The 26853-nt window shown below is 35.7% G+C and overlaps 1 protein-coding gene and 1 pseudogene across 2 annotated transcripts; both read right to left on the reverse strand.

Annotated features, from left to right (window-relative positions):
• Positions 1–9534: 9534 nt before the first annotated feature.
• On the reverse strand, positions 9535–13638 carry LOC127182120 (counting factor associated protein D-like; annotated as a pseudogene).
• A 6432-nt stretch (positions 13639–20070) lies between these two features.
• Positions 20071–26520, reverse strand: sytl1 (synaptotagmin-like 1). Of its 2 annotated transcripts, XM_051136232.1 has the most exons (16): positions 26343–26520; positions 25539–25593; positions 25228–25370; positions 25004–25146; positions 24731–24896; positions 23376–23430; positions 23258–23288; positions 23097–23161; positions 22926–23015; positions 22670–22836; positions 22487–22589; positions 22240–22401; positions 22076–22154; positions 21619–21718; positions 21336–21535; positions 20071–21255 (listed from the first exon to the last, which is right to left on the reverse strand). In XM_051136232.1, the coding sequence occupies exons 3-16, from the start codon at positions 25341–25343 to the stop codon at positions 21113–21115; spliced, it is 1620 nt and encodes a 539-aa protein (XP_050992189.1). In that variant the 5' UTR covers positions 25344–25370; positions 25539–25593; positions 26343–26520; the 3' UTR covers positions 20071–21112. The 2 variants fall into 2 exon arrangements, with proteins under 2 accessions (XP_050992189.1, XP_050992188.1); XM_051136231.1 differs by lacking the exon at positions 25539–25593.
• Positions 26521–26853: the final 333 nt, after the last annotated feature.

A 26853-nucleotide genomic window follows, 5' to 3' on the forward strand; every position in this document is an offset into this window, starting at 1 on the left:
AATCAGTGTCTTCAGGTTTACTAGAAAGTTACAAACAGGTGAGTTTTATCAGGGTTGGCGCTAAACTCTGCAGGGACACCGGCCCTCCAGGACCGAGTTTGCCCAGGTCTGGTCTAGGGGATGATGAGTGCAGCAACTGACAGCGCTTTCTGACGTTTGACAATAAATTGACATTAAATGATGCCGTTTGACAATTTTCAAATAATAAAAGTAAAATGCAAAAAAAAAAAAAATGATGTTAATTTACGCCATTTAGGGGGTAATGAGTGCCACAACTGACGTCGCTTTCTGTTGTCTAAAATGCCGAAAATAACGCCGTTTGACAATTTAAAAAAAAAAAAATAAATAAATAAATAGTAAAATGCGAAAGGAAAAAAATTTAAGTTACGCCATTTAGGGCAGTCCTGGAGGGCCAGTGTCCCTGTAGAGTTTAGCTTCAACCCTGATTAAACACACCTGAACAAGCTAATCAGTGTCTTCAGGTTTACTGGAAAGTTACAAACAGGTGAGTTTTATCAGGGTTGGCGCTAAACTCTGCAGGGACACCGGCCCTCCAGGACCGAGTCTGCCCAGGTCTGGTTTAGGGGATAATGAGTGCAGCAACTGACAGCGCTTTCTGACGTTTGACAATAAGTTGACATTAAATAACACTGTTTGACAATTTTCAAATCATAAAACTAGTAAAATGCAAAATAAAAAAAAATTTATAAATAAAGTTAATTTACGCCGTTTAGGGGATAATAAGCGCGACAACTAATGCTGTTTTCTGCCGTTTAAAGCACCGTAAATAATGCCGTTTGACAATTTTCAAAACAGAAAACTAGTAATATGCAAAATGAATAAACTAATTTAAATTAAATTACGCCATTTTGACAATTTGGAAATAAAAAAATCTAGTCATATGGAAAGTAAACAAATGAAAAAAAAAAAAATTGATGGATTTGCATCTGTAGTCAATTTCTCATGGGATTGCTGTCTTGGTTAGTGGTGGTGGATAACGTTGGGTGGTGAGTGCTGTCCCATCACACCATATCTATGGGAATGAGCCAAGGCATCAGGTGGTGTGACTGTCTCACTCGCCCAATGTTCACCTGAAGCACTCTTACCATAGCGAGACGCTGCTCTAAATTCTCGCACTGTCAGTGAGAGATCAGTAGTGAGGCATCGCTCGGTGGGTGACGGATGGTGTCAAAGACAGCTTCTCGTGAGATTGTTGACTACAAAAATAGCCCTGGCTTACACCTCAGAGGGCTTGCAATGCCTTATAAGTGTAAGGGCCCACTTCACAAACATGCAACTTTTCACTTTACAAGATGTTAAATGATAGTCGTGTAAATTACTTACAGATTATTTTGATGTTTTTATTAGCTGTTTGAACTCTCAATCTGGCGGCACCCATTCACTGCAGAGGATCCATTGGAGGGCAAGTGATATAATGCTAAATTTCAACAAATCTGTTGTGTTGAAGAGACAAGCTCATCTACAATCTGGACAGCTTGCAAGGTGAGTAAATTTTCAGTTTTTTATATCAGTCGGCTATAATCGCATTCAAATACACAGGCCAGATTTGGAACGCCTGTCATTGAAGTCCTACACGTTGGCCGGATGTTCATTGAATGGCTAATTCAATTATGCTGTCAGCTTCCAAGAAGAATGTAGAGAATCTTGGCCCACTTTTACACATTTTACCACCCATTCCACAGAATACTGTAGATTTTAAATTGGCATGCTTTATATATGATGCAAGATCACTAACTAATTTTGCAAATAGTTGCATACATTTGCATCAGAAAAATCTGTAGTGGAAAGGGATTGTGGGCTCCAAAAGCTTCGAAATGCTTCAAATTTCCTTGAAATAGTGCTTTTAGACACATTTAGACTTGAGATGAGATGTACACAACCAATCAAAAGTTTTTTTCATGTTTTTAAAGAAATCTTTTCTGCTTACAAAGCCTGCATTTATTTTATCCAAATTACAGCAAAACAGTTTTTGAAATATTTTTAATATTTGAAATAACTGTTTTCAATTTGTATATTTTAAAAATCGAATTATTCCTTTGATCAAAGCTAAATTTTCAGCATTACTCCAGTCTTCAGTGTCACATGATCCTTTAGAAATCATTCTGATATGCTGATTTGCTGTTCAAGAAACATTTACTAGTATTATCAATATTTAAAACTCTAAAATCTTTTTTTTTTTTTTTAATTAGTCAAAAGTGATGATAAAGGCATTTGTAATGTTTTTTGTAATTTCTATTTCAGATAAATGCTGTTCTTCTGAACTTACTATTAAAAACAACCTGAAAAAAATAATACTGTTTTTAACATAGTAATAATAATAATAATAAATGTTTTTTGAGCAGCAAATCAGAATATTACAATCCTTTCTGAAGGATCATGTGACTGGAGTGATGATGCTAAAATGTAGCTTTGAAATAACAAGAATGAATGACATTTTGAAATATATTCAAATATAAAACAGTTATTTTAAATAGTAAAAATATTTCAGAATTTTGCTGTACTTTGAATCAAATAAATGCAGGCTTGGTGAACAGAAGACGCTTCTGTAAAAAACATTTCAAAATCTTACAGTTCAAAAAGTTTTATATATATTGCAATTTTATTTTATTAGGATTCTGCTTATTTTTTTCTCCTAATTAGCTTTTTTTATATTGATATCTAATGGCTAAATGCTGCTTTAACATGTTTTGTATAGTGCGGAAGAACATGGCCTGATATGGATCACCTCAGATTTAATATCAGTGGCGATTGTCATCGGCATCTTCATTTTTCAGAAGTAAGTGCATCTCTTTTATGTCCTTCAAGTTGTTTCTTAATACTTTTTAATACTGGAAGCTTTTCAACTGATGGCTCTGCCCTTTTCTTCTTGGCAATCTCTACTTTCCATTTTCTCTCTGTCCTCTGCTCTTTGTATGCGCCTGTCCTCCGCTGCTCGCTGAAATTGCTCAGCTATCACCTGATCAGGTAATGAGGATGAGTATTTTAGGGTCTCGATTTGTTCGGTTTCTTATGTCTGTTTGTATTTTTCGTTCCACTAATTATTAATCTTAGTGCTTTTACTTTAGTGTTGCTCTTTAATCCTTTTAAGTCACTTTATCTCATCAAATATTTCAAGATCCAATACTTAATGAGCAGAACTCTGTGGTACTTTCAAAGCCTCAGAAGTGTGTTTTGTTGACTGTGTGTTGTCATGTTTTTTCCTCAGGTGGAAGATGAGTGGTATGCGCAGCTACAACCCTGAGCAGATCATGCTAAGCGCAGTAGTACGTCGGCCGAGTCGTGACGTCAACCTCATGAAGGAGAAAATGATCTTCTCAGGTGAGACTAATGAGCGCACAGCTGTGTGGAGATAAAGTCTGATTAATGGACCCTTATCGCACTGAAACACCGGAAGCGCTTGTCGAAGCAGTGTATCGATTCTTCCGGTTATATATTTTTTTTCAATATGCTGTAATCACTAGTTAAATAAAAGCCTGTTAAAATAAGCATCTGCAGGATGATTTCAAACTCTGGACATTTTCAGAGACAGGCGAAGAGATATTCTGATGATTACTGTGCACAGAATTTTCCAAACACAACGGAACTTGTAGTTTTAATCCAACATACCGATCTGAGAAACTCATGGCTCGTAAACATGCGTGATTTCACCACACTGCGTCAGTGCTGCAGTGTGTGTGAGACCTGATGAATAAGATCAGAATCAACATGTTTATTCATTTGTATTAAATTTTAGTCTTCATTCTGTCACTTTTCATTCACAGTCATTTTTCAGTTGTTTATGGAAATCGGTCAAATCGAGAAGTTTTATTTCATATCGTGTATGAACATCTGCTGTTGCATAAGGAGGAAAAGGCAAGAAATTCTCTGAAAAAAATTGGGAAAAGTGGCTTGTAAACCTGCATCTCCGGTCAGGAGAAGAGTCAGATAATGCTTGTGTGTGTGAATGGTTAATAAAAGATTAATAATATTAAGATATGAAGAAATATATAAACAGATACAGGGTGAGACAGTGAGAATTCACTCAATGCTAAATGCCACACGTACATACAATGCAAATAAGATATTATATTTGCAGTTGATTACAATTGAACCTTGTGAGATTGCGATAAATTGAAGTGAGTGACAGCTTTTTAGTGACTATATGAAAGCGCTATTTGCTCACTTTCTAGGCTATAATCAATTCAGAATTTTAAAAAAAAAGTTTCGCTTTACGTGCTGCTAACAGGACCAAAGGCCAAAAACCCCGTACAGCAGTAGTTTTAGGAGTGACATATATCCTGCATCCTTCATATAAATGTGGGAATCACTTTCGAAAGACTTTGTTTGCTATCAGGCTTAGTTGCGTAGCTTATTTCCACCGCCTCGATGACAGGCAACTATTTCAATTTAGTTGAAAAATCACTCCTCTTCATAACATAAGGATCACATCCAAAATACGTTGTGATTTTCTGTTTATACGTTTCTCCTGTACAGTACAGACATTCCTCCATCTCATCCGTTCTGCTTTTTCAGTCATAATATCTTGTGTCTTAACATACATTGTGTCTGCGTGTGGCGTTTAGCATTAGGTGAATTCTCACTGTCTCACCCTGTATATATTTATCTATTTCTTTATTAATTTTTTAACATATTATTATTATTATTATTATTATTATTATTATTATTATTATTATTATTATTATTATTATTATACGTTTTCTTAACCATTTGCACACACAAGCATTATCCGACTCTCCTCCTGACCACAGACGGAGGTTTACAAGCCACTTTTTTTCTGCGCTTTTCAGTCAATTTCTTGCCTTTCCGCCCTTATGAACAGCAAATTTTCATACATGATAAAAGATATTTTGTGGTTTCTCGGTTTGACCGATTTGAGCATCCATAAACAACACAAAACATAGGCATTTTTGAGTTTCTGCTAGTGATTCCTATGGAAAAATATCACTTCCTGCCCTCCAGCTGCATTTCGCGCCACAGCAATGACGCCATGTGCAAACAACCTATTAACCATGTTGTGTGTAATAAAACTATGGCAATACAATTGGAAATCAGTCCGCGGAAAAAATAAAATATAACATTGTTACTACATTTACTATAGTAAATCCATGGTTCATTTAGTAAGGGTGTTTATTTAAAATGTATTTTAATGTAAACCGGTATAAAATATGATGAGAAAAAAACAGTTAATGAGAAGACGAAATTGACTGCAGCAAGTTAAATTTATTTATTATTCAGAATGCACGTTTGGAAGAGAAATATATTCATAGTAACATTTCAGCGAGTGATATGAGATGTAGGCCTAACCATAATCCGTTTTGAAATGCATACTCCGCGAAAGTGCTCCCACGTAATATTTTAGAAGGACCTTAATTCATCCCACACATCTCATCTGTGTTGTGTCAGGAAATCGTGAAAACTGAGGCAGTGTGTCGTTCTTTAGAATAAAAGCAGCCAAACACACTGCAGTAACACCGGCGAAAGAAAGGAAAGAGAGGATTCTCCCATTAGTTTTCATTGTGTTGCGATGTGGCCGGAAGTGGGGATACACTGCTTCGCTTACCGGATTACCAGCAAGAAGGATTATACGGTAAATTAATAGATTATTATTTACCTTTATTTTTTTTATAAATTGTGGTTTAAAGCACAGTGATTACACTGTTTGATGCAATATTTGATATGTTGCTGTGCGGGGTTAGCGTTTTATTCTGTGAATGATTAATGAACGTTAAGTAGCAGTCTATAGTGAGGTACTTTTTGCCTCAACAAACGTTGTGTGTGTGCACGTGCAAAATTTTATTTATATACAGTACACATGTCCCTTTTTAACGCTTCATGAAAACAGGCATAGGTTAGAAATGCGGGGTAAGTTCAGTTACTGTCTGCATACTGTATGACTTTGTAATGTTTTGTCAGAATTGTCATTTCGTACTAAAATTGATCTTTTAAAGCCATTTTTTTTCAAGTCAATGTCTGTGACGTGCCGAATCCAACAATTGATTATGTTGTGCATTTTCACGTTTTTTTTTTTTTTTTCACGAGAATCATGTTCAGACGTCAGTAAGTTATTCTTTTCAGTGTGTATTTGTATTTGGGGGGTATACCCACTTCTCCAGACACCACGACACCACTGTTTATGAAGTCCTTTTACTCTTCCTCTATTTTAGTGAATGCTTGTGTTGCTTTACAAACTAGGAGACCAGTATAAAAATTAAATGGGTATGCTGTCAGATTTTATTATTTTTTTTGTTTTGTTTTGTTTTTTGTTTTTTTCTCTCTTTTGAGCCGTGTCAGTTCTGCCGCGATATCAGCATTGAATCAGAACTGATCTGTGTTTGAATGATTGTGCTGCATGTAAACGCATTAACCTGCTTTCTATATAAAATAAGTCACTGTAAAAACAGTTTTGTGAAATTCTAATTTTCTAAACCTAAACTTAACCTGCAGTAGTTGAATGGGGGTGGGGATTCATTTGCATTAATACCATTATCATTTTTATTTATTTTTATTACAATTTCATTATTTAAAGAAATGAAGAATTTTTCATATGAAAGTGTTTAAATGTGTTGTTTTGATTATGAGATAAGTTTCACAGTTTGTACTGTATTATTCTTATGGTCTAGATGTTAAAGGGGAGAGTGCTTTCAAAGTCCTGCCCATTCTGGAGGAAGGGTCCACAGAACCACAACCACAGAATTCTGGAAGCCATTCATTGACATACAAACCTGTAAGTTTTGTTTTACTTTTATTTATTTATATATATATAAGGTTGGGTTATTTTTTTTAACCCAGCACTTTTTTTAGAATGTAGTTTTAAGCTTTGCTTTATACGGTTCCATGTCAATAAAACCTGTTTCCTCTTTATACTGTGATCATAATGATGGATTAATCATAGTCTCTAGCAAAGGTGGTATGTCAGACCTGAATTCTGTTGGTTGTGGTTCAACTGGGTTCTTCCCATGTAGGCAAAGGATTTTTTGAGGCCTGTAAGCTTGATAGGAAAGAAAACACAACCTGATTATCAGTAAATTTAATATCCATATTCAATTTGTGCATTATATCTTTTCCAGTAAATTTAGTGGAGCTCCTGGTATGATTGTGAATTTATGAAAAAATGGCTTGCATCCAGGAGCTCTTACTTCCAGAAGGGGCGTTACAGGACATGCAATGTCAGTTCCTGAAATTCCCACAGAGTTTAATTTGATTAGAAATGGGACCCTTATAATGTACAGAGGTCATAGATGATCTATCTGCCCCTGTATCAAAAAGGAAAGTTTGAGGCTGACCATGCACCATTAATGTAAAATATGGTTGATCTTCACCATGATTTGAAAACGTAAGGGTCATCATAGACAAATCGGAACTGACATCACTCTGTAGGCATCCCTATTGTTGTTCATTTTGCCATGTAGTTGGATATTGGGCTGGTGGTGAACCTGTCTGCTTTGGCTGTGGCTGTCTCATCTGAAACTTCCTCTTTATCTGATCTTTTTCCATTTGACCTTGCCATGCCTTACAAAACACTGACTGTGGACCATAAGACCACAACGGTAGCATATTGTTCTTGGCTTTCATGGTTGAGCCAAGTCTGCTTTCTGGTCATGTTGGTTCCCTTTCAATTTCTGGTCTGTGTATCGCAGCCTTAGTTTTAACCATAAAGCCTCCAAAGGGGTCTAGATCTCTAACTCGGTTCCCTAAAGCATCTATCTCCATATCAGATAAATTTGTAGTTGTGATTCTGATTAGTTGAGCTTGTCTTCATTGCATGTTATTCAGGAATGTATTAATAAACAAAGTCTGCATTCAGTGGGAGTTTAGACTCCCAGGTTTTAAACCTTAGGTAGAAGTCAGAAGCAGATTCTTTAGGTTTCTGCTTTGTATTTGCAGCGAATGATAGATCTTGCTTATTCCCCATGCGTTTATCTAGGAAAGCTCTCAGTTCTTTAAAGAAGGTGTCATAGTTTTCAGACTTCTCCCAAAAAAACTCATGAGGATTAGTGGCCGTAGCTGTGCCTGATATTTTATCATTCTCGTGGCTTAATGTTGGACATTCAGTAATCAACATTGATTCAGTAACATCTCCTTCTGTAATCTGCACCAGTAAAGTGAGCATATTTTGTATGTGTCTGCAGAGTAGTCACAAACTTGCTAGGGTTCTGAGGAGAAGGCAAACTTTTGTATGTTGCTTCCATATCTGCCATTTTTATAGGTTTAATGGCTATGCCGTTACTATTGCACTGTTCGACTTCTCATTAGACGCTTCCGTTTTATTGCTGACTTTAGCAGATTTTGAAATATCTGTGTTCATCTTTGTCATTTTAAATTTAGGCGCAGACGGTGCGGTAAGTTCAGGCATGCAGTAGGGGTGGCAGTTAATCCCCATGGGGCAGTTTTGTCTTGCCACATAAGCAGCCACTTGTTTTTTTTTTTCTGGGCCCTGATCCCAAACCTTTGTCATATCTTTCCAAATACCATAACTCTTAGTCATATTGTTGTGATCCCAATTAGGATCGCCCCATCCCTCTTTGACTAGACTTTTAGCCAACTGCATGCCTTCATCTGTAAATGAACCCTCTCGTGGATACAGTGTTTCGATTTGCGGTTTCATTTTTTCTGACCATCCTGCCATATTACTGACATATGGTTCAGTATAAAATCTCTGATTATTTCTGTACATAAAATCAACTGCCGTTTCCCCCCGGTAGTCTCGATACTGAACCCTGAACTGATTACTGTCAGACTTTCAAAATCCTTTATCACTTGACATTATCACCACACAAATAATTAAGTACTAGGACTTATAGTACTAGCTAGTTAGTTATCTTATAGTGTACAGAATAAAACGGCAGCAGCTGCGTTTGTATGAAACAACAGAGTGAGTCCACGATAAAAGGATGACAGAATTAAGAAATTGTACACATAATATTGAGCTGATTTTTAATATTTTTTTATTAACTAATCAAACGCAAAGCTTCCACCAAGAAAAACTATCAAGCATGTAGATCTGACCTAAGTAGCCCAGATGAATCTGCGTTATTAGCTTTTACCAGTTGTTCTCAGGGAATAACATACCTTGGAATGTCATGACTGACCAAGCAGAATCAAGCATTCCACAGAGCCATGTAACAATTTAATTTAAAGCACAGCCACCAAAAATTCAGACTTATGAAATCATAACAAGACATAGTTGAACAACTGGTTTTGAAATCAAATGTCTGCATAGTTTGCATAGACAGGAAACACTGGCATCTAACAGTGCCTTGGAAAGAAACTATTCATCTTAAAAAATAAAGTACACATTGTTTCTCAGTAACTGTAATTACAATTACATTTATTTTGTAATTAAATTACGTAATTCCGTTACATGTAACTACTCCCCATCACCAGTGATTAGTTCTCAATTTTTCAAGTCAGTTGAGTTAGTTGTGTAAAGACAATGAATTCTCAATTTTTCTCTACTCTAGTAAACTCTAGTTTGTCAAACTGTTTTACATATATTTGCAAAACAAACTTTCTCTAAAGCGGAAGCAGTAAACCTCCTGTCATCATGGCCAGCTCTTCCTTCTTCTGGTCGGCAAAGTGATTGATACCGACACTGAATGTATGACCGGCTCTGTTTGTAGAGTGCACATACCTGAGGGGGAAAAGGATGTAAAATTAAAAGCATATGTATTTAGTTGTAAGTTTATTTAACAAGGACTTCTGCTTGGTTTTTGTGTTGCCATTTCTTAGCCATAACTATAGCATGGACTCCCGTGCTGTATTACTTAATTAATAGATAATGGAAATAATAATAATTGGGATCTGTTTTCAAACTTTACTTCATCTCTAGTAATGTTTGTTGTTACCCCTTACCGCAGAGTATGTACAAAGATGTTCTCACGCTCCTCATGCTCCTTCTCACTTCTATACTGACGTTTGAACTTCTTCTTGAAGGGTCCAAACAGACGGTGGGCGTGGCTAATAGGAGAGGTGCTGACATAGTCTTGAATGGGGTTGGCCAATATTTGATGCTCCTCAATAGGATTAGGAAACTCTTTACTGTACATTTCTAAACACATAATACCTCAGTGAATGTTTAATTGGGTGATATAAAGAGTCAGACAAAGGCATTTCACTGAACGTTTGTTTTCCAGTTACCTTCAGGTCGTGTGAAAATGTCAGACTCAGTTTGTGAGCTGAAGTCACTGTAGTCAATAGTGTATTTGTCATTGTGGGACTCCAAAAGAGTGTTGAAGCCCTCCATCTCAAAACGGTGTGGGATGGCTGGGGAATCATTTCCTTCTGGACGTGTGACCCACAGACGATACGTGTTCTTCTTATGGCCAGCCTGTGCAACCTTTTTCCAGACCTCACACAGAACATCTGCATGATTCTCCATCTTCTCAAACTTAAAAATAAACAATGATTTCACAAACATTTCAGTGAAACAATGAAAGTCAGTGTCCAAATCAATAATGGACCTCATGAAGAAAAAAAAAAAAAGACACTGAGATTTATTACATACTTCAAAGCCCTGCAAATCAGGCAGTGGTGCCTGTGGGTGTATTGGATCCTCCTTGGTACCTTTAAGCTGGAAACACTTGATAGCTTGGATTTCGGTTTCATTGGTGACTGGTGTGATCGTGTAAATGGCACCATAATCCAAGTCGTTTCCATTCAGAAAAGTACGCACTGTTCCTGTATAGACAGCATCAGTGATGAAACTCCATAATTCATTTTGGTTTTAATACTGTGTGATTTTATCATGAAAAGATCACTGACCATCTTGATAGTCAATTCGACTTCTGTTTCCCTCAAGGTCGTACCAAGCTTCAAACGGCTCTTTTAGCTCAGAATAAGGCGCAGAGAGTTCACCTACACAAAAAAGGGATATGTAACATACTGAAAAAGACGTGGACTGTATTGGGATATACTGTGTAATAGGCCTATTTCACAACGTGACATCCGCGAGCCGGAAGTAGGGAAAACTGTTTTCCGATAAAAGCACTGCTAGACTTTAACGTTGTCTGTCATTTTAACAGACAGGGTTGTAAAAATTCCATCATAATCTATTATTACCTTTCATTTTCATATTTTAATTATAATAATGCATTAAATTGCTTTTATTTTTGTTCACATTTTCATTTTTAATCATAAACCTACAGGATGACAGCGCAAAAAAAAAAAAAAAAAAAAACGATATTAATAGATTCACATTTTGATATCGATTCTTAAATCCCAGTCGATCTTTTGGTCTACACAGAGCACTGAAAACCAGCTGATGAATGAACAGTACACAGTGCTCTGCAGACCCCTTAGAGACATGCCTACAAACAAATAAGTTTGTTCCATTTTGGTCAAATTTAGTTTTACTGTTATTGCTGTTCTTTGTAACTTATGTTCATAAAATGTATTTTGACCTCCTATTGTAGGCTAGTTATAATTTTTTTGAACCTGTTTCAAGAGTTATAACGTGTTGTACTGCTTTAAGCAGAAGACAGTTCAAACCCTCTACATACTTCTGTTACTTCATAATGGAGTTATCACTTATCTCTCTTAATGTAAAGGGCATTCGAGAGATTGTAAAAAGAAATGCAAAGGCAGAAAAATGAAGGCAGATTTTATTTTTTTACAAGAATCCCATTCGAGTGCAGAGGACGTTTTGTTTTGGAAGAACCAGTGGGTTGATGAACTCTGGCTAGCACATGGAAATAACCACTCAGCTGGTGTGATCACCAGCTTTAGAGGGAAAATTCTTTATAATCAATGTAATGTTATAGGGCATTGGGTATTTTTAGTTGTTGAAATTGGCAGCAATATATTTACATTATGTAATGTTTATGAATATAATTCTTTAGTTTTGAATCATAATCTGTTGGACACTATAGAGGGAAATGTAAACATTCTCTTAACTAAATTTCCAATGGCAAAGGTAATTATTGGAGGAGATTTTAATGTGGTTCATGATAATGCTCTAGATAGATAGGGGTGCTCGCAGGACCGGTTTGAAAACCACTGTATTAGACAATTTGCATGGAGCAATATGCAAATGACTCGAGATAAAGTCGAGAATTGACTTTTGGCTCATTTCCTTGAATAATTAAAGAGATTTGTCCAGTTTCTGCATTCCTTTTCTTGGTTATAGCTCAAGTTTTAAGTAACATGATAAATCAACCTCCTATTGCTTTGGCCAATTATCACAAACAAGCACAAGCACTTTACTGGTCACTTCTGTACAAACACAATTTTTCTCCTAGCAGGTGTTTTATATGTATCAATGGTAATATCACTCGTAATAACAAGTCACCGTACATGGAGAATTGGGTTCGGCATAACATATTAATTGTAAACCAGCTTATTGACAAGAGTGGGCAGTTGTACACTTATTCTAATTTTATTACAAAATATGGCTTTTTTGTAAACGAAAAAGAATTTAACAAAGTAATTAAGGCTATTCCCAATGGCATGATAACTTTAAGCAACTTCTCAGATGCAAATACTAATAATACAACCCTACAAAATCCCCAACTTTTTGTAAATGGTCTTTCCTTTTTTGACAAACGTTTTGATAACAGTTTTATAAGAAGCTCCTTTAATGTTGGATCCAATCCTCCATGTAAATCCAAATGGCTTACACCTAACTGTTTATCTGGGCTTAGCATTTGGACATTACCATATAAATGACATTTCGAATAAAGTAAAAGAAGTACTGTACAAAATTATTCACAGATATTACCCTGTAAATGTAGCTTTTAGCAGATATATTAATAGTGTTTGTGATAAATGTACTTTTTGTAATATGTAGAAGATATTGCACATTTATTTTTCTATTCCTTTATGCCATTTCATTTTGGACTGACTCTAAAATAGACATAACAAAAAAAAATTAAGCAAACCCCTTCATTTAGATTCTCATTATATTTTACTTTGTTTTTTTTTTAAAAACCCATCTTTTTCTGAGAAACAGGTTTATATTATAAACATCTTAATTATCTCAGCAAAGTTTTATATTCACAAATCAAAAGTAAGTCAGAAGAAACTATTATATATTACATTTTGTAACACTGATCTTAAAATTTACCTTGAAACCCTCTCTAATATGAGATCTCAAAATAAGAAGCTCATAAAAACAAAACAAATTCTAAAGCTTTTCAAATTTATGTAACAATTTGAAATGTGAAAAAAAAGGAACACAGTGTGACTTCCTTATATATATCACTGCATATATGGTGCTTTTACTGCTAGAATTAATCGCTACATTTGATATTTACATTGAGACAAGTAATGCATTTTTAAAAAAGCATTACCTAAATCCTGAATGTATTTACCTCAAGCTGCTGTGGTTCCTCATGCTTTCTTAATGACCTGTAACACCTGGCCCTAATTGCCACTTTCTCTACAATAATGTTTGAGACTGAAGTGTCTCTTATTATTGGAAAATTTGTTAATGATTGGAAGAAAATGAAAATGACAATGAATGACAATCGTAATGGGCGGCGACGCAACCGGAAGTACCGCTTCCCTACTTCCATTCTCGGCCGCCATATTATGAAATAGGCCTATGAAGCAGATATCTACCTTTGACATGATACATCTTCCAAAATCAGGAACTGTTCTGCCACCAGCTGGGGTGGCACCGCGGGGGGAAAAAACAAAACACAAATCACATAGACAGTTTATTCAGTCAGGTTTTCTATAAAATCAAATGTATACTATTGCGTACTTAATAGGTTGCGTGGATGATCTAGTGCAGTGGTTTTCAAACCGGTCCTGGAAGCGCCCCTGCCCTGCACATTTTGTATGTCTCCCTCATCTAACACACCTGATTCAGCTCATCAGCTCCTTAGTAGAGGCTGCACAATATGAGTTGGGTGTTTCTGATAAGGGAGACATACAAAATGTGAAGGGCGGGGGTGCTTCCAGGACAGGTTTGAAAACCACTGATATTTAAAACATTACAGGAAATGTGCCAAACCCAGGGGCGTAGCCACGGGTGTGCCAGGGTGTGCCGTGCCCCCCACAGTGGCACCCACACATAAAAAAATGAAAGAAAAAAAAAAATAAATAAATAAATAAATAATTTGCTTTTCGAAATGTCAGCATTTTATTTTAAAAACGGAAAGTGCCAAGTAGACCTGCCCCCGACTAAAGATTTTTCTAGTCAACTACTCTAACCTTTATTTTAAATTGATTAATATAATAACAGAATGTCAACACTGCACTGGCCATCTCCACATGAATTTGTCTTTAATAGAAAAATGTACCTTTCCATTCCGACTACGTAATAAAAGATTTTCTTTTTTTTATTTGGTTCGTTTAATATACATTTCGAGCTTTCTATGGATTTCTTTGTGAGGCAAGTAGCCGGGTCATTGCTGTGACGCGCAGAGACAGCAGAAAGTGCATCTCTATATACAAAAGCACAACCTTTTGGTATTATACGGTAATAATCAAGTTGGTATGCGTATATACAGTGCATATCCAAGAAGCAGATTATTGTCTTCTGCTAGATCCAGCGAACCACTGATGAGCTATCTAAACTGATAAATAACAGATTGGAGATTAAAATAATAGCAGATTTGTCTCATTTCAAATACTGAAATGAAAAAAAATTCTTCAGCCAGAAATGTAAATATCATATAAATCAGGGGTGCTCAACCCTGTTCATGGAGATCGACTGTCCTGCAGAGTTCAGCTCCAACCCTGACCAAACACACCTGAACCAGCTAATTAGGATCTCAAGGAGCACTTGATAATTACAGACAGGTGTGTTTGATTAGGGTTGGAACTAAACTCTGCAGGAAAGTAGATCTCCAGGAACAGGTTTGGGCACCCCTGATATAAATAAATAAATATTCAGCCATATCTTCAAAAGGCTTTTGCATTTTGGCGCACTTTTTTATATAGTGTTGATATGGCACCTAATACTGTAAATTTGGTTATGCTAGCATGTGTGAAATATTTAAATCACGTGTGTTACAATTAACCCCACGTTAGTATGTGCCCCGCGGGCCCCTGTGTAAACTTACGACTTAAATTAAAAATTAAATAAAGCGTGTGTCGCGAATAAAGTGAAAATTAAATGAAAAGTCAAGTGTGTATTGCGGCATTACATTTTTTGATTGTCGGTGGCCGTCTTAAGGAGCAAGAAAGCTTCGGAAAATGACTCAAAAATGACGAGGACGTAAATTATTTTTACAAATCAGAATCTAAAATGAGGGTAGTATGGCATGAAATCTGGTCATTTTAATATGCAACTATCTGTAACGTTAATAGCCTACGCAGAGTAGGATTTTATTTGCACATTAATATGACAATTAATGTGGCACACCCAGTTTTTCTGATGCACACCCAGAATCTCTTTTCTGACTACGCTACTGGCCGAACCATTAAATCACGGGGCGCAAGCCTGCTGTTTTATCTAACTAAGGTCATATACATAGTAAACTTATACAGATGGGTAAAAAGATGCATGATTATTGGTGCCTTTATCGGAAATATCCCACTTCCCACTGAAGTCGTAACGTCATCTCGATCAAGTGTCTCGAAATCCAGGGTTCAAAGTTGATTCTTCCCCATTTCTTGGCGACATCTTGTTAGAATCAGAATGTTCATGATTTAGTCAACATAGCTTGCTGACGATTCCCGAATTCTGGTCAAGTAAATGCTATTATTGCTGTGTAAAATGCATACAGTAAGCATCAAATGGTTATTTATATACGTAAATATACATGACCGTAAAGGCAAGAGAAAGCAATGTAGGTGAGATGGGTAAAATGAATAAAACTCCACACTCACAGCTTCTCTCCTCTGCCATGCTTGCAGTCTACAGACACAGCCAGTGGGAAAACGAAACCAAAGTGTGAAATGGGAATTGTGCAGAAATGATTGATATCAAGTAGGTATAACTGCAGGCTGGAGCAATGGGTGTGCCGATAGGTAAGGGGCGTGTCAAAGGTGCGTTTGCGTTGGCCAATCAGCGGTAACCATACTTTTACGAAACATGTTGGTAAGGCATGCGATCGCTTATTAAGATGCAGTCATAATATATTATTTTCCTTCGCACTGTATTTTTCAATTTTAGTAATTATTTAACTGTTGTTGACAGATACGTTACTGTGAAACAAAGCAACGATTGTATTTGCATCGAAGCTTGTGTCGATGTCCATTTTGTGCAAAGATGTGAAAAACACAAGATACTTGGACATTTGCAACATCACAGACTTTCATCATGAAAGTAAGTATATTTATGATATCCACGTTAAGATAATTTGTTAATGTGATAAATAATAACGTGAACAGCGATGTTACATTTAAAATGTTATGATACGTACGTCAAACATAGTTTGCTTTGTTTATTTTACTGTTTGTAATTGTGTCTGTTGTTCTGCTGTGTTATAGATATATTTCTTTATTGAAAGTGTGACAAATTCAAAAATACGACAAAAGACATAACAGAAAATAGAGGCAAACAACAACCATAACAACTACAACAAAAAGAAATATACAAAAACAAAGAGAAATGTATGAATACATACAGAATGTGTAGTGCAAACATATTCCACAGCCTTTCGATATATGAGAGAGAAGAGTATATAAAAAATAGTAATAATAATACTAAAATACATTTGTAATATATACTGTTACTACTAACAATAATATCCAGTTGTAACATATTTTGTACACACATTTCTTACAAAATATACATTGTGTACATTTTACTGTTGTTTGTATTATATTTTTATGACGGGTTGATGTGTTTGCAAAAGACTGCATTTTATTTCCATCATAGAGCAAGTCACACTGGATGGCTTGTGTAAGTCATAATTAAACATTTTGATGATTCTTTTTTTTTTTTTTTTTTTTTTTTTTTTTTTTGATTTGCTATGCAAGAATGGTCTAAGAGATGGCAGAGACAGTCAAGTGTACAGGTCTTTTACATACAAGTTCAGTAGTTCATGTTCGGATATACCAGTTGAACAGTTCTTTTTCAAATGTTCTCAACTGCTGTGTGGTGGTTCTGTTCTAAATCATTCAGTGTTTTTCTTTTTCTTTTCTTTTTTTTTTTTTTGTGTCATGGTGTTCTTACGAGAATGATATCATTTCTGAAGTTGAAAATTTAAAGGTGATATGCATATTTAAATGTAATATTCATCATAATTTTAATAACAGAGACAATGTAAAACTCTTTCCCTTAAAACACATACTGTAGTACTGTTACTACTTAAGATTCATGTACAGTTGCCTAATGGTGCTGACCTTTGTGTATTTGGGTGCATTTCAGGACAATAATCGAAAAAAAAAAATTACAATTATTATTTTATGCATATAGAATCTCACAAGCTGTTCATAAGTTTGAAATATCTTTTAGTGTTATATTACCATTGTATTGATTACACAGGAAATAATTTTTTTATGGAATCAATAATTTCTACTGTTTTGAACCATGCTTTGCAGTTTTTCTGTACTTTTATTAAAAGTGCATGGAAACTAAAAATGTTTTGCCTGATAAGGGCAAACATATGGGTTAGAATATGTAGAATAAGTACTGTTTAATAACCTTCTGTTAAGTTGCATCAACCAATTTGGCAAACAGACACAATTTTAGCCAATAAAATTGTCTACACAAGTTTTTTTGTCTACACTAAATAAATAAATAAATAATCCCAACAAATTCATTAATACATCAATTTATTCATCCATACTGCAGTAGTGCTGTGAAAACCCCCTATTTTTCTGATGCCACAGTGTCCAGTATTTCTAATTTGTTTTAAGGACTGATGGTAGTTGGATTAAAGAAAAACAACAACAACCAAAAACAATGTTGAAAAAACAACAACCAAAAACAATGTAACATTGTAAATCATAATTACTAATTTATGTCTATAAAATTACAATTACAAATTACATAAACGTTTTAAGAAAAAGGTAGTAAAAATATATGAATATTTGTAATAATTTAAAAAAAAATTGTTAAAAAACCTTTGTGTAAAAAACATTGTACATCTATACCAGTGGACTCCCTCTAGTGGTACGCAGAGGAATCACTAATTACAGTACAGTTTTTATTTAACTTTTAGGTACAACACATTTTAATTTAATCTTTATTCAAGTTCATTTACCTGTTTGTAAGCACAGTGCAGTGTTAATGTTAATGTTCAAACTGTATATTTACAATATTAAAGTGGCTGACAACAATAAATATTCTTATTAGGAAAAAAACATCTCTCTCTCTCATATATCAAAAGGCTGTGGAATATGTTTGCACTACACATTTTATATATATTCATTCATTTCTCTTTGTTTTAGTTGTTATGGTGGTTGTTTGCCTCAATTTTCTGTTGTCTTCTGTCATATTTTTGACACGCCCCCTACCTTTCGGCACGCCCATTGCTCCAGCCTGCAGTTATCCCTACTTGCAGTAACCTGCGGCCATTCAGAATGAAATTCCAAAGGTACAGTACTGTGCAAAAGTCTTAGGCCACTAGTATTTTCATCAGCTAAAAAATGGTTTAAAGTCAGTTAAAGTCAGTCTTTTGCTGTAGTGTGTCAGTAGGAAATATCAGATTACATTTCCAAACATTCATTTTGCCATTAATCGTAATAATCCAGTGAGATTTTTGTTTGCACAAGGAGTCTGACAACAGCGAGTGCTCTGCACAGAGATCTGATCTCACCATCATCCAGTCTGTCTGGAATGACATGAAGAAACAGAACAAACTCAGACAGACTAAATCCAGAAGAACTGTGACAAAGTCTCCAGGATGCTTCAAGAAACCTATGTGCAAAGCCGCAGCACTGTTAAAAGTTTTAGGCACTTGTGTAAAAATGCTGTAAAATGAGGATGCTGTCATAAATAGATTTTCTTTATCAATTACCTTCTATTAACTAAATGAAATCGTTTACAGCAGCTTTTGCCCTAGGTGCACTTGCGCAAAATTTTTCAGGTAGCTTTGCAGGTAGGTATCTTGAAGCATCTTGGAGACGTTGCCACAGTTCTTCTGGATTTATTCTGTTTCAGTTTGTTCTGTGTCTTCATGTCATTCCAGGAAGACTGGATGATGAAGAGATTAGATCAGTGTGGAGTCACTGGCTGTTGTCAGACTCCTTGTGCAAACAAAAATCTCACTAGGTTATTACAATTAATGGCAAACAGAATGTTTGGAAATGTAAACCGATATTTTTTACTGACACACTACAGATAGAAATAACTTACTTTTTTAGCTGGCCTAAAACTTTTGCACAGTACTGTACATTCGAAAGTAATATTTTTAATATCATGATCGCTATTTTTACAGTGAAAGAATGGGATTTGGGTTTATAGAATTATGTTGGATTTATTACTTAAACAGATTAAAGGGATTAATAGCGTTTAAGATAACGGCCTGCCTTTATGTTAGACGGGAAACTCGCAACCAATTGTAAAGACCCTTCGGCACGCCCATTGCTCTAGGCTGCAGCTACCCCCGTCTACTGCCATAATGAAAAAATTAAATAAGGAAGCGAATAAATACAGTAACATTTAACATATATTACAATTATACAGAATTGTATTTATTTGTTTTTTAATTCATCCTAATCCAAGTACAAATAAAGACTGGTTTCAAAACATTACTGAATAGTCTGTCACAAGAAGATATACAGTAAAACATATTGTTTTGTTTTGTTTTTTGTAAAAACTGATGCAATATGCATTTAAGAACAAAATGTGTGATTTTAATCAGTAGTTAGTGTTTCTTTACATTTGGGGCTTGACCTTCAATGTCACCATGAGACCACAAGCAGAAAGATGAAAATACCATTGTTTTCATAGGAGGGCAGTTTAAGTTAGACAGTGAATTCTTATTTCGTTCCCTCTAGGTTTAGCAAATTCTGGCAAAAACACTTAATTTGACAACAAAGTAAATAAAACTGTATCATATAAGTTGGCAACATAGGCTACTCAAAGAAATGTGTTAGAACTATTTGTAACAAAACCACTATGCAAAATGTTTTTTTTTTCTCCATTTCACTTGTAGAATTTTCTCTACACATCTACATGTTTATTTTATGTAAAGGAGGTTGATCTCATTTCTGTCCTGTACAGATACCTTAGTTGGAGGTGAATGGTGTTGGAGCTCAGTTACACTCTTAAAAATAAAGGTGCTTTAAAAGGTTCTTCACAGCAATGCCATAGAAGGACACATTTTGATTCCACAAAGAACCATTCAGTCAAAGGTTCTTTAAAGAAACATCTCTTTCTTTTATAATCTGAAGAACCTTCTTTCACCACAAAGAACCTTTGAAAGGTTCTTCAGATGTTAAAGGTTGTTTATGGAACCATTTAGACAAAAAGGTTCTTCTATGGCATTGTGAAGCACCTTTATTTTTAAGAGTGTAGGTCATGTCATACACTACAATGTGTTCTAAAATCAGCTAAAAATATAAAAACGTATTTGTGACCTTGGAGCACAAAACCAGCCTTAAGTAGGGTATATTTGTTGCAATAGCCAAAAATACATTGTATGGGTCAAAATGATCAATTTTTCTCTTATGCCAAAAATCATTAGGATATTAATTAAATATCATGTTCCATGAAGACATTTTGTAATGTTCCTACCGTAAATATATCAAAACTTAATTTTTGACTAGTAATATGCATTGCTAAGAACTTTATTGGACAACTTTAAAGGCGATTTTTTTCAATATTTAGATTTTTTTGCAACCTCAGATTCCAGATTTTCAAAAAGTTGTATCTCGGCCAAATATTGCCCTATCCTAAACAAACATTCCTCAGTAGAAAGCTTATTTATTCAGCGTTTGTGTCATATATAAATCTCAGTTTCAGAAAATTGACCCTTATGACTGGTTTTGTGGTCCTAGGTCCCATTTGATATCCTCAGAAACACAGTTTGAAGCTAAAAATCAGAGTTAGTGCCCATTACATACTACGCAATTTTCTGTGAAATCTGTCAGCTCCAATGTCCAAAATTTGCAGATTGGCTCTGACTTTTGCCAACTAGCTTCAACCCATCCAGATCGCAACCTGGGTCAAAAATCTGGGAAACATTTGTTTAGTGTATTCCAAAATGTTATCCAACAAAAGACACGGGGTGAATAGGTTAAACAAAGTTCAATCAGAGCAAAGCTGTAAGTTGGTTCTGATTGGTAGACTAGTGTCCACCCAGCTGTTGGGGCTCTGAATCACACTTGACCACACACTGGTCTCATCTTCTGTTGAGTCCATCCAGCAGACAGACTGACCATAACTCACACCTGCAACATATAAACACAGTCTTATCTCTCAGCTATGTTAAATTGTATTGTCAAGTATATCATGTTCAAATGCATGTTACCTGAGCCAGTGCTGAGTCGTACTCCACCTAGACAGCTGGAGGGATGTGAACTCCAGACTGTTATCTCTGCACAGGCCTGAATAAGGTCACTGGACTGAAACCCGTCATAAACCATGGTGTGGTTGAAGACTGGGTTGACAGATCCTCGCACTACCCGAGTCTGCTGGCCACTGACGCCACTTTCATCTGGTAATACCACACTGTACAAACACAACCATACTGATGTGCTCAAAAAATACCAACAAAAATCAAACAGCACACGACTATGAATGCGCACACACACCTTTTCACATATGTACTGGGTGCACCACGTTTTGTGGGAAGTAGACCAACAATCTCTCTCAACCAAATATGGAGCTCTCCAGTCGGTGGACAACCACTTCCTATAGCCACGAAAAAATGTAAATAAACAAATAGGGCTGCACAATTAATCAAAATAAAACTGAAATCACTACATTTCAATATTTTTGTGGACAGTTACCAGCATTTTATCAGATTTGTAACATTTGGAACTGGTAGTTTGTAAATTGTATTGTAATTAAAATGTTTTTTTAATCATTTTCAAATATCAATTTTTATTCCTTTTAATAAAAAATGTAAATAAAAAAGTAATTTATATTTAACTGTATTATTAAGCAGTAATATATTTTTGTCTTCAATTCCACATGTAATTTATCAATGGCCTTGCATATAAATGCAGATATTGAGATTGTAAATATGAAGTGTCTGTTCAGACTCACCCTCTGAACCTGGAGGTACAAACTTAATTGAGAACAGAATGGTTCCTCTGCTGATAATGTCATCTGGGCTTAACTTAACCTGCATTAAGAGAAAGTCAGATCATGAGAGTCTATCACATATTTAGCTCACTACAGATATCAGACTAACTCTGAAATGTGCTTACTCTTGGCTGGAGGTTGTGCCAGGTTGGTTGGCTCTGGCTCCAGTCCCACTGACCCAGCCTCACTTCCACCTCCCCCAGGAAGAGGTTTCTCCTCATTCTCTCCATGTGCCAGACTGACAAACTCAGCACACGAGCCTGGAGGTCCAGTCTGCGCACTTTGTACTGGAAATAATTAGTACTGTAAGTTTGATGGTCATTTTAAATGCAATGGAATAATTTGTGAAATAATAAATGATTTAGAACTAACTCTCATGTTTTCATCGTAGACCGGATTTAATGTTTTCCTCTTCACTGCAGTTTTTTTCTTACTGCGGGATGTGTTGTCAGGGAGAAGGTAAACTTTAACGTATCTGTGTTTAAGAGACGGATAAAGATGTGACTGAATAAAAACGATGATTGAATGAAAATGACCACGGTCAAATACACTTACGGGTCTGATCGATTTTTGCGGGCTGATGCAAGCTCTTGGCAGCGAAGTATGTGCACGTGAAGCTCCTCTTTCTTGACATCATACTGCAATGAGAATTGGATCCGTCCTGATACTACAACATCCCCGAAATCGCCCACACTGTACAGACTCATCAAACTGCCATTCATCTACCCAAACAGAAACTGGACCATTTACACCTTCATAACTTTGTTGGTGCAGAAGATCGAGTGTGAGTGCTTGTTAGAGTGTATATTACCATATGATGGGAGGCCAAGCTGCTAACTGAGCCAAACCTTGTATAGTCTAGTTCAGTGCTACCGGAGTCCACGTCCCCCTCTGAGTCCATCTACAGAGACACATACACACACATAATACAATAGGTTTTTAGGGATGTTTGTATCTGAACATCTGGCCTTGCTGAACAGACCTGTAGAGATGGGGATACACTTGGCAAAATTCTCCTCTCTTTGTCTCCTGACTTTTGAACACTTTCTGTGGCATGAAACAAAAGTGAGCAGAGTGGAGTTTAGATTTATTTATATTTTGTCATTTATCAGATGATTAGCCTGTTATTTTAGGTTATTTTACCTTTAAGACCATTTTCTTTTGCTGCATTACTCTGTTCAAAGCAAGAACATTAGATATCTGTCACATGCAGTATCACATATTTCATAAGCATGTAATATAATCTGAAATGTAAACTGACCTTTGTGATGTGTCTTGTCCTGGACTGTTGTTCAGGAGTTACCATAGGAATGGGACTAAAAGGGAAGTATCACAATATAAGACATATGGATCATATTTACAGTTGAGGTCAAAAGTTTACATACACATTGCAGAATCTGCAAAATGTTAATTATTTTACCAAAATAAGAGGGATCATACAAAATGCATGTTATTTTTTTGTTAGTACTGACCTGAATAAGATATTTCACATAAAAGACATTTACGTATAGTCTACAAGAGAAAATAATTTATAAAAATGACCCCTTTCAAAAGTTTACATACACTTGATTCTTAATACTGTGTTGTTACCTGAATGATCCTGATGATTTTTTTTGGTTTAGTAATCATTGTTCATTAATCCCTTGTTTCTCCTGAACAGTTAAACTGCCCGCTGTTCTTCAGAAAACAACAAATTCTTTGGTTTTCCAGCATTTTTGTGTATTTGAACCCTTTCCAACAATGACTGTACTCATATGCAACTATTACAGAAGGTTCAAACACAGAAGGAAAAACAATGCAAGAGCCAGGGATGAAAACTTTTGAACAGAACAAAGGTGTGTAAATTTTTCTTATTTTATCCAAATATCATATTTTTTCATTTAATACTGCCCTTCAGAAGCTACAGAAGATACTTACATGTTTCCTAGAAGAGAAAGAGAACGAGTTTCCTTCTGAAGCATCAGTGAGAGTCTGAAACTTCCGTAATAGTTGCATATGAGTCCCTCAGTTGTCCTCAGTGTGAAAAGATGCATCTCAAAATCATACAGTCATTGTTGGAAAGGGTTTAAACACTCAAAAATGCTGAAAAAACAAAGAATTTGTGGGACCCAAAGGATTTTTCTGAAGAACAGCAGGCAGTTTAACTGTTCAGGAAAAACAAGGGACTCATGAACAACTATCACTAAACAATAAAGCACACCTGTGGATCAATCAGGTAACAACAGAGTACTAAGAATCAAGCGTATGTAAACTTTTGAACCTACATGTAATTACATCTGTAATTAATTTCTGTAATTACATGTATAATCACGCTGTTGGTCCATCCCTTACACTTTAACCCACCCTTAAACCTACCCATACCACCAAACCTGTCCCTAACCTTACCCGTATCCCATCTCAATAGCAGCAAGTCTTTTGCAATACAATATGAACACAATATGTGCATTGTACTTATTTTTTGATGTAAGTCCACAGTAGTAAGGCCAACTAATATAAGTTTGTCCAAAATCTCTATTTTCAGACATAGTAACAAATCATATACAGACTGTTTAGATGCATGCATTCAGCTTGTTCTGTTCTATAAGGTAGAGAGATGACACCAAAAGTTGCACCAACCTTTCCCCATCTTTTTCTCTTTCCTTTTCTTCCTGACTCTTGTCATCCTCTCTTACACTTACATTTTCCTGCAATTCTCTCTCTGTACTTTTGTCTTCCTCATGCTGCTTATGTAACTGAGAAAAGTTACCTTTTTCCTTATCAAATATTCCTGACAGAGGTATATCTACAGAATAAAACAACAACAGAGTATTACGTGCAGAGACAACACATGCATATACACACAAATACATAAACACTACACTACAGGAATGACTAAAGAGATTATGTAACCTTTTTCACGCTTCTTATGGCGTATGGAGGCATTAACAACATCAGCTCCGCCCTTCTGATATCTCTTAGAGCGCTCTTCATTAAACCATGCACCCGAGAGAGAGCGCAGGTGAAGAGGATCTGACACAGTCTGCTGAAGCTTCCTGAAAACACAAGCAGTTCTTCTTGCATTGCTCATATAACTTTTATTTGCCTAATTAGTTCAGTATTGTACACACACTGACCGTATTCTCCTTTCCTCTTTGTTGCGTAGTTCTGCATCTCTCTGGAGAACATTGAGAATTACGGTTTGCTCCACCTCAGACAGGTGACACAGATCTAGTAAAGGTTCCCCTTCCATTACAGGCACACCTCACACTGATCACACCTGGTTATTAAGATGATTTAGATGAGATTTGTGGGAAACCACACCCAAGAGTTTCAGATAAAAATGTGGGAACTGAAAGAGTTGTGGTAATCATGAATAGACACAAGTTGTTATTTTTGTGTCAAAACATTTTTTAATTGCAATAACCTATAAAATCCATACCCTAACCTGCATTAAATGTTTATTCATGTTCTTTAGATGCAATATAGAGACAATAAATTCCCTAAAAAAAGGAAAGACAACATGTGAACTGCCCACTGATACTCTTCAATAATTTGTTTTTTTATTTTTTGATTTCACAAGAACAAGTTACATTAACAACGTCAATAGCATCGTTATTATATAATGATTTTTCCTATGCTTATATATATATATTTGTTTTATTTCGTTTAAAACGTTAACTTTGTTTTACCCCTTATAACATTTTTTTTTTTTTTTTTTTTAGCCCAAAATGCAATTTTGGGCTCAAAAAAACAAAACAAAACAAACAAATATCACTACACATTATAACTTTCTCCTACTATAAAAGATTTGTATTCCAAACCACTACATTCACAAGCATGTACACAAGTGTATAATATAACGTTATTTCATTCATTCCTATCCGACTATGACTTTGTAATTTCCAATAAATGTTTAACAATATCAGGAAAGTTTATTTCCATACAGACCGAGCGATGCTTGAATCGCGCACGCGCACAACAAACAGTGACAAACAAGACAAAAGTAAACAAATTACTTACCACTTCACTGAGACCAAGTGTAATGTCTACTTTCACATATAACACAAACGGATTATAATACACTCCATATCAAGCTGATAAAAGTCCAGGTTGGTTAAATGTCCAAGACTCGAGGACGAATTAACAGATGGAGTCGCACCTGTCAAACTGTCCCACTTAAACCAAATTCAATCGTGAAATAGAAAGAGAAGACGCAGTTGACATTGGCTTAAACAACAAAATGTAATACCTTTGCCTCATCTAATGTCTTCTGGCTTGGTCATTTTCGTAGTTTTTCTGTGTCAAGTTTAGTTGTCGTTTGTTTCTAAACACACACTCGTTTGTGTCTGATTTGGCAGGGCTGGCACTCTCACACCCGCCCTCGGGCACAGAGCAAAATACGAACCGGATTCTCACACACCACCGACTATGCACTTATTTTACTAATCACTTCACGTTCACATCGCATGGTATGTATGTCTCTCTCCCCCACCTCTCTCTCTCTCTCTCTCTCTCTTTTTTGGTTGTCATTAGGCTATTGTGCTAGTCAGTAAAAAGCTGTTTGTAGTCCTGTGTGGCATTTGAGCATAAAGCTTTTCACGTTTTTCCATGTAATTTGGGGCACTTTGGACTAAAAATCAACGTTTTTGTGGCCTTTGGTGTATAATATAATGTAGTGATGGTGTATTTGACTTTCTGGATATAACGCAGGGTTAAGCCTTGGATTTTTCACACCAATTTAACTAGCAGTCAGTTAACTT

Source organism: Labeo rohita, chromosome 19 (assembly GCF_022985175.1).
Source record: "Labeo rohita strain BAU-BD-2019 chromosome 19, IGBB_LRoh.1.0, whole genome shotgun sequence".
Taxonomy (NCBI): Eukaryota; Metazoa; Chordata; class Actinopteri; order Cypriniformes; family Cyprinidae; genus Labeo; species Labeo rohita.

Coding starts and splice junctions, on each gene's coding strand:
- sytl1 (XM_051136231.1), bottom strand. CDS start 25,343: ATGGAAGGGGAACCTTTACTAGATCTGTGTCACCTGTCTGAGGTGGAG. Junction 22,837..22,925: donor GCTTGGCCTCCCATCATATG/GTAATATACACT, acceptor CTGTTTGGGTAG/ATGAATGGCAGTTTGATGAG. Junction 21,256..21,335: donor ACGACTCAGCACTGGCTCAG/GTAACATGCATT, acceptor TATATGTTGCAG/GTGTGAGTTATGGTCAGTCT.